This window comes from Maylandia zebra, linkage group LG20 (genome assembly GCF_041146795.1).
Source record: "Maylandia zebra isolate NMK-2024a linkage group LG20, Mzebra_GT3a, whole genome shotgun sequence".
Taxonomy (NCBI): Eukaryota; Metazoa; Chordata; class Actinopteri; order Cichliformes; family Cichlidae; genus Maylandia; species Maylandia zebra.
This window is the reverse complement of record NC_135186.1, coordinates 24,067,657-24,083,739: the sequence shown is the minus strand read 5'-3', so window position 1 is coordinate 24,083,739 and position 16,083 is coordinate 24,067,657. Positions and strand designations below refer to the sequence as shown.

Below are 16,083 nucleotides of genomic sequence, written 5' to 3'. Positions count from 1 at the left end.
GGTGGGGCATTTACGCGCCGACACACAATGCATTTAGCCACAATTTTTCTTATAGGTACTGTGACACCTGAAATCCAGTATTTTTGACGCAGTTTAGATAACATGTGGTTACGACCTCCATGACCCACCGCTTCATGGACATGTTGAAGGATTAGGTTAGAAATGTGGAAGTCTTTGGCCAGAATAACAGGATGTTTTCTCTCTTCTGGCATTGCAGTTCTACTGAGTCGTCCACCAACTCTCAACACACCTTCTTCCAGGATGGGAGTAAGTTTATAAATGTGACTGGTTCTCTTAACATTCGATCCTTTTGTTAAACAGGAGATTTCATCAGCAAACCGCTTCCTTTGACAAAAGGAGATTATAGCCATTTCAGCGCTAACCAGCTCCTCAACTTTGAGACTGCTGGTGTCCAGACAGTGTTTCTTCATTTGAAGTTCAAGATTTTGTTCAGGATCATGTTTAATCTGTAGTTTTCTTCTACTGTAATGCAGAAGCAGTTTTTTAACTCTCAGAATCCATGCTACTGCACGCTTCAGCCGAGTCCAGGATGAAAAATACTGAATGAAGTGAGAAACCGGATCCATTTCTTGTGACGTCTGAACAGCATTCACTGTTGTTTTAATTTCTGCATCGCTTGATGAGAGTTGTTTCACTTCATCAGGATTCTGAGGCCACTCCTCTTGTGGTAGTAGAAGAAATGGAGGTCCAGAGAGCCAAGTTTGTTTATTTTTCAAAAAGGATTGTACTGTTAAACCTCGAGAAGCCAAATCTGCTGGATTGTTATCCGTGTCCACATATCTCCATTGTTGAGGATTTGAAACTTTGACAATCTCAGAAACTCTGTTGGCGACGAAAGTGCGGAACCTTGTTGTTTTATTGTTGATATATTTCAGTACAGAGGTGCTGTCAGTCCAAAATACTGAGTCCTTCAGTTCCATCTGCAGCTCCTTTTTCCACATTACATCCATTCTGCTTGCTAAGGTGGCAGCAGTTAACTCCATTCGAGGGATTGTAACTGGTTTTAAAGGAGCAACACGTGCCTTTCCCATAATGAATGCACAGCGTGCCTGGTCTCGTTCGTTCTTTAGTAACAAATAAGTCAATGTTCCATAGCTGTCCTCAGATGCATCTGCGAAATGATGCAACTGAGCAGTTTTTACAGTTCCAAAACTGTTGGTTTTAAAACAACGATCAACCTTGAACTCCTCCAGCTTGTAGAGCTCTTGCATCCAAATAGTCCATTCCTGTATAACCGCATCAGGTAATGCATCATCCCATCCAATCTTTTTTCGACACAGATTTTGCAGAATCTTTTTAGCAGTTAAGATTACTGGTGCCAACATTCCTAAAGGGTCATAAACAGAGCTGACTACAGAAAGGATGCCACGTCTTGTCAAAGGTCGATCTCTTAGAGTGATTCTGAACTTGAAAACGTCAGACTCCACACACCATTGAACGCCCAAAACTCTTTCCACCGGAAGTTCATCACTGATCAAGTCTAGATCCTTTATTTTGCTTGCTCTGTTACTTTCAGGTATTACAGCCAACACATTACGACTGTTACTTATCCATTTGTTCAGTGGAAAGCCTCCTTTCAAGCATATGGCACAGAGTTCATGATAGAGATCGATCGCATCCTCTTCTGTGGCTGCTGAGACGAGACAATCGTCGACGTAAAAGTTGTTCAACATTGCATCCACGGCTTGAAGGCTAAACTGTTGTTTATGATCTTCAGCACATTTCCTTAGTGCAAAATTTGCACAACTTGGAGATGAAGTTGCTCCAAACACATGTACTGTCATCCTGTATTCAACCATGGCTTGAGTGTAATCTCCGTTGGGCCACCAAAGGAATCTCAACATATCTCGATCCTCCTCTGGTATTTTAACCTGGTGAAACATGGCCTTAATGTCTGCAGCAATGACAACAGGTTCTTTACGAAATCTTGTCAGAACTCCAATTAACGTGCTGGTCAAGTCTGGACCTTGTAAGAGCTTGCTATTTAGCGACACTCCTTGATACTTGGCTCCACAGTCAAACACCACTCTAAGGGTTTTCTTCTGCGGATGCAGAACACCATGGTGCGGCAAATACCATTTCCTGCCATCCGTCCGTTCTAAGTTGTCTTCTGGTACCTTTTCTGCATAACCTTCAGAGATCATATCTGACATAAAGCTGTTATAGTCCTGCAGAAAAGTAGAGTTCTTCATAAGTCTTTTCTTCAGATTCTGAAGGCGTTGTTCAGCAACACTTTTATTATCTGGCATGCAGACCTTTAAGTCTTTCAATGGGAGTCCAATATAATAATGACCATTATGTAGCTTAGCAGTATTGGAAACTTTATCCAAAAACTGTTGGTCTTCCTTAGAAGGTTCTTTCTCATCTCTGGCACACTCTGGAAAATCAGTTTTAAACTGCTGATTCCACAGCTCATCAAGTTTCACCACTGAAACTCTATTGACACTTATCTGTGGCTGATTGTGAACTTCAGTTTGAGTCTCACCCAAAGGTCCGTTCACTGTCCAGCCAAGGACAGTTTTAACAGCATACGGTCCATCTCCAACACTTCTAATGACATCCAGTGGTTCCAGAGCCTTTGGCACATTCGAGCCAATTAGCAAATCAATTTCAGAGTCAATTTCTGGCAGATGTACAGACTTCAAATATGGCCACCGGAGTATATCGTTCTGGTGAGGAATGTTTCCTTTATGGACAGGCATAATGAACTGAGTATAAAGAATGGGAAGATCACAAAACTCATTTCCGTCTAGTCCAGCAACTTCTAAATCTGCAATAATATCCGTTTCAACAACTTTATTTTGTCCCATAGTTCTCAACAGAATGTTGGATCTTCTTCCATGCATTTTCAGCTTATTCATCAGCTTTACTGTACAAAATGATGCAGTGCTGCCTGGGTCAAGAAATGCATAGGTGTACAATGTTACATTTCCTTTCTTGGCCTTAACTTTCACAGGCACGATTGAAAGTTTGAATTCATCTTTACCGGCCCCAGTAAGAGCACTGGTCTGAATAGAGACTATGGCACGATTTTGAGTTTGTTCCTTTGATTCTTGTTCTTTACTCATTGTCTTTTGATAGATGTGTAACATTTGAGGATGCTTTAAACCACACGTCTTGCACCTGAGGCGCTTTTTGCAGTCTCTACTAATGTGACCTTTAGAAAGACATCCGAAACAGACTCCATTCTCTTTTAGAAAAGTGATTTTGTCTTTTTGCGTTTTTCTTTCCAGCTCTTGACAATTTTCTAAGGTATGTTCACCTTTGCAAAACAAGCAACTCATTTGTGTTGTTCTTTCCTTTTCCTTAACTTTGTTATTTTCTTTTTCAGATGCCATCACAGAGGTAGCAAAAGAACTTTCTTTGAATCTTGTGTGAGTTTGGGACTTAAGTTTTCTTGTGTCTCTGTTTGTCGTGCAGATATCCTTGATGTCCCCAAACACTGGGTCAGATGCGATCTTCACTTGTTTTTCTAAAAACTCCACAAGATCCTTAAATGTAGCTTGTCGATTACACTTCTCATGGAAATCACAGACTGCAGTTCTCCACTTATCTCTCTGCCTGTAGGGAAGTTTCTTTGTTATAGCTAACATGTTGGCAGGCATGTCAAGCTCCTGCATATAACTGAGATCTTCCATAGCATTGCAACAGCCTCTTAGGAATATTGTGTAAGCTTGAAGAGCTTTCGTGTCCTCTGTTTTTATTGAAGACCAAGCAAGTGCTTTGCTCATGTAAGCCGTGGCAAGTTTATGTTCATTACCAAAATGCTGCCGTAATAAAGACTTTGCCTTTCTGAATCCTGCTTCTGAAGTCATGTGTAGGCAACTTCTTACAAGTTCTCTTGGTTGACCCTTTGTCTTTATTATTTGGAACAACACACAATCTCCAGGGTTTTTATTTCTGCTTTCAATGTTGTGTTCAAACGATTTAATAAAAGTCTGGTACTGAAGTGGATCTCCATCAAAAACTGGGATCTCCTTTTTAGGTAATGAAGAAAGACTATGTTGTTGGATTAATAAAGCAGTGAGTTCGTTTTGCTTACTCATGACAGATACGATGTTACAGTCTTCTTCATGACTAGAAAGTTGAGAAGATACATGTTTATTTTCACGTGAATTTCTAATGTCTGAGTGATATGTCAAGGGATCTTCAGAAAGAGTCTGAGGTTGTATTGGAACTCTGCCTGTGGTTAAGAGAGATTGTGAGTCTGCAACATTATGCTCCCTAAAGATATGCACATGTTGCCTTTCATGTACAGGAGTATCCGGACTAGTATTCAACACTTGAGTTACCTTCTGTCCCTTTTCAAAATATGACTCCATACCATCTGATATTTTTGATAGTTTACTTTTAATACTGGATCCTTTTGAGCCTTTCAGTACTTTCATTTTTGCAACCGTGGCAGCTATATTTGTTTCCAGCTCCAGTTGCTCCCGCTGTCTCCTTAACTGTGCTTCATGTTCCTCCAAGGCATGTTTATCCTTAAGCACTTTTTGCCTTACCATCAGAGCAGCTGCTTCAGCTTCAGCCATTATTCGTGCTGATGTTGTACTTGATGCTCTGGAGTTTGAGCTTGAAGAACTGATTTTACTCTTTTTGCTTCCTACGTTTGAAACACTGTCACCTGGCTGTATTTCATCTTGTATGTCAGAATTTGTTTTAACCTGCTTTGGGGATGTTAAGATGTTATGTTTATCATTTGTGGAAGAAACCGTCTCCTTTGATAAAACCGTCTCAGCAGAAACGGGCACATCCAAAGTAACAGCAGTAGGCACTTTCTCAGCTTCATTATCTTTTTCCATAAAAGGTCTTCCAGCTTCAAGAAGCCACTGTTTCACATCTTCAACAAAATCATCATTACATTTTGTTATGCGTCCAAACCAGTCAATATGAGCATCTTGTTCATCTTTAGGAATCAATAAAATGAATGCATCATGAACTGCTTTGGCATTTTTATACAAATCATTCAGTTTTTCCAAGTTAAGCAGCACAGCTTTTGCATTGTCATCCTTGTTCATCAATTCTTTAATATCACGAGTTAACCCTTTAATCTTGTTAACATGAGCTTTTCGCTCTTTCTGCAAAGTTTCCATTTTAAAAGCAAGCGCTTTAGCCGTCAGTTTTGCAGATCTTTTTTCTTCCAGTTCATGTTCGGCTTCTTTTATTTCACTCATCGTCACTTTTTCACATGCATCAAAACAACATTATATTCCACAGCTTCACAGATAGATCACAGCCAATACTTTTCTTCCGTGTAAACCATTGCGCAGCAGCGTCACAGGCTGTCAAAACCAGAGCAGAGTCCTCCAGCTTGCCAAATCAAGCACACGCACGCACACAACGCAGATCAAACCAATGTCCCCAATGGACAAGCGATGACACTTACAAACTGTGTTCAAAACATCCAATAATACACAGAGTGAATCCGCGTGTCCTACCGCTTCTGAAGTGTCTGTTGCGCTGCGTTCCACCATGCCAGTGTGACGGTGCCGTTTCCAATTACTCATTTGAGAACTGCGTCCACTCATCTGACATCTCCGTGACTCCAAAACGTATGTCCAAAAATCCTCTTCATTGTTTTGATGCGTGCAATAAAAGACAAGGGTTTTTCTGTTGACTAAATGTTGCGACTTTCATCCGTAAATAAAGCCGCGGCCGGCTGAGTTGGTTGTGTCCCTGTGACGCGCCTCCAATAATCCACAATGAGTCGAACTTGTACTTTGCGCATTTATTTTAAGAACAAAACAAGAACAAACATTTGCGCTTTCAATCAATTTCCAACTAGCGCATGGATTAACTGGTGTGCCAAAAAATGACGGTCAACAGAAAAGTTTGCCCACAAACCACTCACCCAACACACCTGCTGCGAACACCGACCTCAGGTAAATAGACTGTGACCACACCCACACACCATCACCTGAGACGCAGGTAAAGCTATACACCTGTGCCACCAAAACAAAAAGGAAAAACATAAACATTGACTTTGGCTCTTACACAGGTTGTAACTTGGGCCCTAGGAAAAACTGAGTTTCTTAATCCTGAGTTGAGGGTACTCTGAGGTTTCTGTTACAGAAAGAATGCTAACATAAACTCTGAATCTGTGTACCTATCATGCTTGCTGTCTGGTTTTTTTCTTCAATGAACTCCTAGTTTCTCTCGGACTCCTTCTGCTGCTCCTGAATCAACTGACAAGCATTTAGATTAATTTCCTCCCTCATGAGGTCCCTATCAAATCATGCAGTGGAGTGATTTAATATGAAGTTTATGTTTTTCCAAACACCAGAATTCAAGGTCAGTCTTTATTTTTTGTACTTAGCGGAGTCCTCAGTCATCAATGTGAGGACAGACGCAGCGATTACACTGCCGATTTATTTCCAGCTCAGAATAAAATCTGTACACTACATCTTTCACAATGACTCTGTGGAGGGTAATGCAGCTGTCACACCATCAGCCAACAATAACTGTTTAAATAAAGCTTTGCACACGTAAACACACAATCATTTATGAGGTTGTAGTCGGAAAAAATGTCTGACACTGTTAAGATCTTGAACTTTATGTGAATATTTGAATAAAGATGAGACAGAGATAACTTTGAGATGATAAAACAGAGCCAAATGTAGTTTAAAGTGGGCTTTTAAAAGCAGGCTGCAGACAGTCTGACTGAATTTCATGTTGAAATAAATCCATATGTTGAAATATAGCCATTAAATTATGTTGAGCAATATTTTAAAAAGTATAATGTTTGAAAGTTCACATTCTGAATCTGTTGGGCTCTCAGACAACACTTCTGATGACGGGACAGGTAAAAAAATAAATAAAGTTCAAATTCTGCACCATGACACATTTTCTAGAGAATTTAGGCTAAAGCAGTTACCTACCTTTTGTATTCAGTTTCTGTTCCCTGCGTTTTCTCAGTGTCACTTTAATCAGAATACTTTATTAATCCCGAAGGAAATTAGGGAAGATATCAAATGTAGATGTCGCAGTCGCATGCATCCCATCCTTATTGAATTAACTTCATCAGACACATCGTAACCATAGCCAGTATAAAAGATTTATATATTTTATGCATGCATTTGATGGCCAATTAGACCAAGCTGGTTAAAATAACTCCCCCATCCCCTTTTCTCTATCATCATGGTGCGCACTGACACTCATCCTCTCCTGATGATGACTTTCATTTACTAATCACACATGATTATCTCAGAGAGAACATGTATCTGAGATAACATTTATTTCCATTTATGAGCCAAGCGAAGAGGACCTTAATCCACTCAGAGTTTATTGAACTTGGCTCCTAAGTGGCGGTAAATAATAACCCGCTGAAAGGAGCAGATGACTATTTTTTGGCAAGGTGACAAATGAAACTAATATTTTAGAGGAAAACTATAGTTTTGACAAGCTATTATAGCTGATAGCTGAAAAAAAACAAATAAATAAAATATAAATTTGGATTCTAAAAAAAAAATCTTTTAACAAATAAATGGATCAATTTCCTTGAGTTGAGCATAAAAATAGTGTGGGTCATGGTGCAGTTAAGCCAAGCATAAACAGGGTAATCTGTTAAGATATTATCAGATAAATTGAAATGGTATATTTTTAAAACATCTGTTCGTGTGTATTTTATCTATTTCTGTGTTGTTGCCTTTAGGAGAAAGCTCAAAGCTGACTTATCCGCGGCCTTTCCTTTGCTGTCTGCTGATGAACTGTCTGAACTGGTCCCCAATAAAGAGGAACTAAATGTTCTCAAGAGTTATGCACACAAGGGAGATGCTGTGACAGTTTATGTTCTTCATAAAAATCCAGTGTTCTTTGAAGTGGATAAAAAACTTTTTCCTACCGGTAATTAAACTGCAATGAACGCACTAATATGGGATACAATGGGATGACTGATCTGCTCTTAAGTAACTTTTTTTTTTTTGTCATATTTATTAGTGTATGTTCTTTGGCGATACCCCGCTCTCCTCCCAGCCTTCAAGACATGGCCTCCTGTTCTTCAGAAATTGACTGGAGGGGCAGGTATGCTTTTTTTTTTTTGAGGTGGGGGATCAGTGAATCGTGTGCAAATGTTTTGTGCAAAGTTATGAGAGAATATTGTGCTTTTCCAAAGATCTCATGCTCCCAGGTGTGGTGGTGCCTTCATGTGGTCTCCCAGATGTGAAACAGGGAGACAGCTGTGCTGTTACATTAGTGAACAACAGGTATGTTATATTAAACACTTTTGGAAGACCTTTCCTAAAAAATGTAAGTGTGACTGTGTCCTTCGGGTTGTTCCTAGAGCACCTGTTGCAGTTGGGACAGCTGCTGTGTCCACTGAACAGATGCACTGTTTGGGTATGAAAGGAAGAGGAGTCTGCATTCTTCACACGTACATGGATTATCTCTGGTGAGTCGCTTTCACCTTAAAGCATTGAATTGTTTTGAATTTAAGTTTAGTGGCATTATTGATTAGTGTCGTTTCACTCCATTAAATTGAAGGCTACAGTTGGCAGCTCCTTAGCTTAGCATGAAGACTCTAGCAGGTGGAGAATTTTTGGTGTGTTTTTTCTCAATAACTAGGGCAGTGAATGTTTGAAGTTGCGTGTCTCTCAGTGTTGGCCAAATTGGTGACCTGTGCTGGGTGTATCCTGGCTTGCACCTCTGACAGCTGGGTGTTGGGTCAAACCTGCTTCTCAGGCTTTCTCCAGGCATGTTCTCCCTCTGCCCATGTAGGCTACTTCCCACAGTTCACAGCTTGGTTATTTAGTTTATTGGTGATTCTAAATTTGCCATTGGTTTGACAGATGATGCAAAAAGTGATGCAAAAATGGAAAAAAAAAAAAGTGATGAAAAAAAAAAATGAAGCACTTACACAACAAGGACCACCTGTCTTCTTTTCCTTATGAGGATATTCCAAAAACAGTGAAGATGAAACTGATAACATTTGATCATTGTTTGTTAGTGATGCACATTATGTTTTTGCACATCATGTCTGCCCGTCCCACTCTCCTAAACGCAGTGGCTTTGAAATTTATCAAGGCTTTTTCGGAAATGAACTCATGACATTTTGGCTATAAAAGGTCCTTTTGACCTCATGGCCATCCCATTCCTGTGACTATATCAGGAATGCTTGGTGAACTTCAGATTTGGCATGAATATTTATTTGGACTCAAACATCAACAAATTAGAGTTTGGTAAATTGGGAAAAAATTCCCGCAAATAAAATGACATTCTGAAATAATGACATTTCACATTTGATTAGATATTGCATTAGTGATGCTTATATTTAGTGCCCATCTATTAGTTTAATTTAATCTTCATTACACACAGTGCACTCATGGGACACTTCATTAGGTACACCTTGCTAGTACTGATTTGAACCCCCTGTTTTGCCTTCAGAACTGCCTCAATTCTTTATAGCAAGGACTCAACCAGGTTGTGGAAACATTCCTCAGAGATTTTGGTCCATATTAATTTGTTGGCAGCACATCCATGATACAAATCTACTGTTCCAGCACATTCCAGAGGTGCTTTATTGGATTGAGATCTGGTGACTGGAGGCCAACTGAGTACAGTAAACTGTTCAAGAGCACAGTTTGAGATGATTTGAGCTTTTTGACATTTATTTTCCTGGCAGCAGACGTAAAAAGGTGGATACCCTGTGGTGATAAATAGGCAGGCATGGTCACCATCAATAGCCAGATAAGCTGTGGCATTTCCATCACCAGCAGCCTGAACCAAGGCAAAAGTTATCCATGCTTTCATGTTGTTTATGCCAAACTCTGACCTTACATTTGAATGTTGCAGCAGAAATGGAGAGTCTCCAGACCAGGTGACACTTTTCTGTCCAATCTGGGCGAGCCCATGTGAATTCAGTTTCCTGTTCTTAGCTGACATGAGTCTCACTTTTTGTGGTCTCCTGCTGCTGTAGCACATCTGCTTCAAGGTTTGACGTGTTGTGCATTTAGAGATGCTCTTCTGCATTATAAGTGATTATTTGATTTGAAGTGTTCTCTTCATCAAAGGAGTCTGGCCTTTCTCCTCTGACCTCTGTAATAAAGAAGGCATTTTGTGTTACTGAATAGCTGAATAACTGTATCCAGTAAAGTGGCTACTCATTAGAACTGTTTAAAATAAAAGTACTGATGCAGGTAAAAAGGACTGTATTTTGTTTGTGGTGAGTTTGTCCGATTTGAGTTTGAACAAGCATTCGTTTAAACTGCAAGTTGATTGGCTGGTGGAGGCAAAAAGTCAAAATGCTCTAATGCCAGTTTCATATCCTTTTCAGGGCTTTTGGAGATAAGTCAGGTCCTCCTTCTTTACCAGATGCAGAAAGTGAAGCACATGGGGAGAACGGTGAGGAATGTGAAATCAGTGACAAAGAGGAGGAGGAAGTTGATAAGTGTGTGGAGGAGCAGCACAGTCCAGAGGAAACGGTCACAGATCAAGCCCAGTCTTGTTTTGAGGAGCTGAGCTTAGTTGAACAGGATGAAGAGAAGGGCGAAAAGAACAATGAGAAGGAGGAGGAGACCCAGGATGAGCAGAAAACACCACAAGGTACCAGATGTACAACAAAAGTCGCCTTGAGGCTTGAGGTGACTTTTGAATAGATGTAATCAAATTCTCTCACATATTTTCCTTGATGTAACAGGATGATGGTAAGTGCAAGGATCAGAATCAGAATCAGAATCAGAATACTTTATTGATCCCTGGGGGAAATTATTTTTTGTTACAGTGCTCCATTTTAAACCAACATTAAGACAAGACAGACAATACGCTAACTAAGAATAGTACAATATATACATATATATACATACATACATACATACATAAGTCACTTATAAATAAATATTTGGAAAAGAAACATGTGTAGTTGTAGCAGCAAACAGTGTGTTAAGTGGATGCGTTGTACAGGGAGATGGCCACAGACAGGAATGATTTCCTGTGTCGTTCAGTGGTGCTTTTCGGTAATCTCAGTCTCTCACTGAACGAGCTCCTGTGACTGACCAACATGTCATGGAGTGGGTGGGAGGTGTTATCCAACATTGTCTTTATCTTGGACAGCATCCGCCTCTCCGACACCACCTTGAGGGAGTCCAGCTCCATCCCCACAACATTGCTGGCCTTACGGATCAGTTTATTAAGTCTGTTGGCATCTGCGACCCTCAGCCTGCTCCCCCAGCATGCAACAGCATAGAGGATCTCACTGGCCACCACAGACTCATAGAAAATCCTCAGCATTTTCTGGCAGATGTTGAAGGACCTCAGTCGCCTCAAAAAATAGAGACGACTCTGGCCCTTCCTGTAAAGTGCTGTGGTGTTCTTAGCCCAGTCCAGTTTATTGTCAATGTGTACTCCAAGGTATTTATAGTCCTCCACAATGTCAACACTGACCCCCTGGATTGAAACAGGGGTCAAGTGTTTCCTGGTCTTCCTGAAGTCCACGATCAGTTCCTTGGTCTTTGCCACGTTGAGCTGCAGATGATTCTGCTCATACCACGTGACAAAGGAGTTGACCACAGCCCGGTACTCTGTCTCATCATCCCTGCTGATGCATCCAACCACCGCAGAGTCATCAGAAAACTTCTGAAGATGGCAGGTCTCTGTGCAGTGGCTGAAGTCTGTGGTGTAGAGGGTGAAGAGGAAGGGGGAGAGGACAGTCCCCTGTGGTGCCCCTGTGTTGCTAATCACCTTGTCAGACACACACTGTGGGAGACGTACATATTGTGGTCTTCCTGTCAGGTAATCAACAATCCAGGACACCAGAGAAGCATCCACCTGCATCGCTGCTAACTTATCACCCAGGAGGGTCGGCCTGATGGTGTTGAAAGCACTGGAAAAGTCAAAAAACATGACCCTCACAGTGCTCGCCGGCTGGTCCAGATGGGTGTAGACACGATTGAGCAGGTAGATGATGGCGTCCTCTGTTCCGAGACGAGGCTGATAAGCGAACTGAAGGGGATCCAGATGTGGTCTTACTATGGGTCGCAGCTGGTCCAGGATGAGCCTTTCCAGGGTCTTCATGATGTGGGAGGTCAGTGCCACGGGCCTGTAATCCTGGGGGCCACTGGGACGTGGCGTCTTTGGTACAGGGACGAGGCATGATGTCTTCCACATCACCGGGACCCTCTGCAGACTCAGACTCAGCATAAACAGTTTATGAAAGACTCCACACAGCTGGGGGGCACAGGCCTTGAGGACAAGGGGACTCACTCCGTCTGGTCCAGCAGACTTGCCTGAGTGAAGTCTCCTCATTTGCATCTCAACCTGGTATTGAGTGAAGGTGATGGGTGGGGGAGGGGTGTCAGGAATCTCACAGGAGGCAACATGTGAAGAGAGAGGCTGGCACAGTGGTGTGGCTCTGGATTCCAGGCTGACTGCAGGTGAGGTTGTGGGGGTGGGAGCAGACACTGTGGTGTCGAATCTATTGAAAAACAGATTCAACTCGTCGGCTCTATTCTCACCTCCCTCAGCTCCCCTGCTGTTGGTTGGCCTGAATCCAGTGATGGTCTTCATGCCCCTCCACACCTCTCTCATGCTGTTCTGCTGGAGTTTCCACTCCAGCTTCCTCCTGTAATTGTCCTTAGCCTCTCTGATCTTGTCCTTTAGTAACACCTGGACCTTCCTCACCTCCTCTTTGTTGCCCCCTCTGAAAGCCCTCTTCTTGTTGTTGAGGAGGGCTTTGATGTCCTTAGTCACCCACGGCTTGTTATTTGGGTAACAATGAACAGTCTGAGCTGGAACAATGGAGTCGGTGCAGAAAGTTATGTAGTCTGTGATACACTCAGTAAGCCCATTGATGTCCTCGGCGTGAGGCTCACAGAGTGTTTCCCAGTCGGTCACCTCGAAACAGCCCTGTAGTTCCGCTATTGCCTCCTCTGACCACCTCCTAACAGTCCTGGTGGTCACAGGTTCCCTCCTCACAATTGGCACATAGCGGGGGGTGAGGTGAATCAGGTTATGATCTGACCTACCAAGTGGGGGGAGGGAGGAGGAGCTGTATGCATCCTTGACGTTAGCATACAGTAAGTCTAAAGTTTTCTCTCCCCTGGTGGGACAGTCCACATATTGTTTGAATGTTGGTAGTGTATTGTCCAGTGATACATGGTTGAAGTCACCCGAGATCACAAAAAAGAAGTGTTATTAATAAAAATGAAGTTATAGATTTACCATTAAATTACTTCCCACCAAAGTTGTTCTGAATCTGCTTTTAATAATACTTCGCCAAAACCTCATAAATACTTTAATCCCCAATTTAAATCTGATTGACGTAATGACTACTAAATGGTTGCAGGGCAGGCTCGATGACTTTGTTGGGGTTTTTTTGTGAACATGTGGTTTTGTTATGTTAATTCAGCTGTGGAATACTTTTTTTTTTTTTGCATGCTCAGAGAAAAGTATGTAATACAGGTCATGCCTTGTTTTCACAGAGGTAATGGACGCCATGCTGTTGCAGTGCTTTCTTCATGCCTTAAAGAGCAAGGTGAAGAAGTCAGAGCTCCCCCTACTGACGAGTACATTTCTCCGCAACCATATGTTTTCTTGCTGGTAATGTATAAATCACCTTTGTAGAAGTTTTAAGGGGAAAGAAAAATTATTGCTGAAAACACCTTGTATTTTTCAGCCCAAGTGGAAAGCAACTTGATATCAAGAAGTCGAGCTATAAGAAGGTATCATGTGTCCAGCTTGTGACATTGAACACATTTTAGTGTGAAATGCATAACCTCATCAGTATGTGTGTCTTTTCTAACAGCTCTCCAAGTTTCTACAGACAATGGAGCAACGGTATAACATCGTGCGAGTAAAGGAACTCACCAAGGGTGTGGAGAGTATTGTGGAGGTGGACTGGAAGAATCCAGAGTGAGTCGAGGGCTTTTTCAAAATAAAGAAATTCTTCATAGGGATTGAAACTTGCAACCCACCCACATTCAGCAAGGCTAGCTCTGTGTTTGTACTTTGTATTACTGTTGCCTTGTTTTTTTGTAGACTGCGTTCCTTCAGCTTTCCCGAGGACACAGATGTTGAATCGACTCCACTGCCGGATGGAGAGGAAGGAGAAATTCCGTATCATCCTCCAGAGATCACAACTCTATACTCTGTGTCTGCTCGGCTGGAGCCTCTCTTTCTGAATGCAAACAAGAGGTCTGTATATTTTCCTAATCCTGCCTCTTCATACTTCCTCCTGTTCGCATGGGTCGGACAGCAGGGGGACATAGCAGGGAGAGTTGGAGCTTGTGTTTCTTTAAAAGAGACACTGAATCCCAAGCAACTCCGGGAGAGCTGCTGATAATTGGCCTCACCCTCTGACCAACCTGTGAACTGATAGGGCAATATTTGTCTTACACAAGCTGAAGAATTCCTGGTCTTTAGCTGCGTCTGAAATCACACGTTTGATTGCTAATTTATTGCTCCATCTATAGTTTTCAAGTAGTTTTCCCCATAGGGACCCATAAATTCTGGAATGGAAAAATGGTTTCCATTGTAAATTGGGGTTTTTGACAGAAGGTTTTTCATTTGCTTTTTTCCCATCTATGAAAAGCCATGTGTTACTAATAGTACATCATCAGTACTGTAGAGTTTTCTTAGATCAAACGTAGCAAATTGCGCTAAAACAGAAATAGTAGTTTTCTTGGAAGATTCAGTGAACTGCCAGTTGTCATGTTCTAAGAACTACAAGCAGCCTTTCTGTCATGCAATATATTATTTTCATAATAAAATTAATTTGTTAAACTTTACAATTTCCCTTCAAACTGCTATAAGTTCAAGGATCTTCTCTCACTGAAACAACTCTGAAAATAAAGCCAAACAATAGCAGGTGCAGCATCATTTTTATATGTGTAACATCATTTTTTTAGCATGTTTATCAAATCAACAAATACCAGGACATTGACCCTTTTCTCTTTTTCACTCATCTAAATGATTTTCCTCAGTTCTTTGTTCCTCCATACCGAGGTTTTTGTCAAAGCTGCTGGCTTGTGGCTCTGGATAGCTTTAGCTTTTAGCCACTTTGTCTGTGTTAGGTTCTTTAAAATGTCCGTGCAGCTGGGTGAGGGTGATTGAAGGGTCGCGTTAGGTTTACTTTGTGTCTTCATCACGCTATGGGCCACAGCCTCACACTAATAACATGTGGCTGTAAGATTGTGAGCAACTATTAGCCTGCGACGCCATGTGCATGTTGCACATGTTGCACATGCATGAAATAGAGAGGCTCATAATCGAACATACATCAGGCTGACCAGCTGGTCACCAGTCCAGGTCAAGAACACAGAAAATTGTCCTGACTCTGCTCCCTAGCTCAGTGGATGGGTGCATCTCTGTAATTGTTGCCCAGCTGCCACATTGTAAAAAAATTGCAACTCATTCAGCCTCTTACCACACATCTGTCTTCTAAAGTGGAGATGGCAAGTTAACACGAATAAAGCAAAACGCATGACAATGCTTTCTAAAAAGAACTGCCCCCTGCTGAATAACTTGGTTTGATCTTCCTCCTAGTGTGCTTTGTATGGTGACCACTCATCGTGGGAATTGTAGGCGTTCCCAGCTTAGGTTTTAATATCCAGGAGCTTCTAGTACGGTGCGTGACCTGTTGTGACAGGTGAAATGTTTATACTGATTCTGAAAAGGGTTATTGTCTGAATTCTTGGAGGGCAGTGTAATTCATATAAAACAATCCCTTGAAATATCCAATGAAATGACTATATACTGAAACAATCTTGGACTGAGATTTTTTTAAATAAATTTAAATTAGCTTCAGAAGCTTCTGTGGAGAACCCACACTATTACTCAAAGGACTGTTTGTTTATATACTAATTAGCCAGAACATTAAAACCACCAGTGTAGGTCTACCAAAACAGCTCAGTTAGCCACAGGCGGTCAGGAGCATTTGTTTGGGTAAAATGCTCAAGTACCTCAAATAATCAACAACCCTGCATCTGTTTTCCTGAGCTTTAAATCTCTTAGCCTTAATTTAAATACTTTGAGTAAAACTGTCTTGGCAGCCGGGGATCGGTCCGCCAGGGCCCTCCGCTCCTGGCTGTCGCCTGGCACACAATGCACCCGACCCCTATGGCGCCTCCTGCGGGT

At 41.7% G+C, this 16,083-nt stretch overlaps 1 protein-coding gene across 1 annotated transcript in view; it reads left to right on the top strand.

The window, feature by feature from the left end:
- The window catches only part of eif2d (eukaryotic translation initiation factor 2D), a 55,711-nt gene that overhangs the window by 3,245 nt on the left and 36,383 nt on the right, over positions 1 to 16,083 (top strand). The window contains exons 2-10 of the mRNA XM_014412794.3: positions 7,673 to 7,863; positions 7,957 to 8,040; positions 8,132 to 8,222; positions 8,300 to 8,407; positions 10,289 to 10,557; positions 13,431 to 13,548; positions 13,625 to 13,670; positions 13,754 to 13,860; positions 13,987 to 14,142. Of these exons, the coding sequence (XP_014268280.2) occupies positions 7,673 to 7,863; positions 7,957 to 8,040; positions 8,132 to 8,222; positions 8,300 to 8,407; positions 10,289 to 10,557; positions 13,431 to 13,548; positions 13,625 to 13,670; positions 13,754 to 13,860; positions 13,987 to 14,142 (1,170 nt within the window). The remainder of the gene's footprint in view (positions 1 to 7,672; positions 7,864 to 7,956; positions 8,041 to 8,131; positions 8,223 to 8,299; positions 8,408 to 10,288; positions 10,558 to 13,430; positions 13,549 to 13,624; positions 13,671 to 13,753; positions 13,861 to 13,986; positions 14,143 to 16,083) is intronic.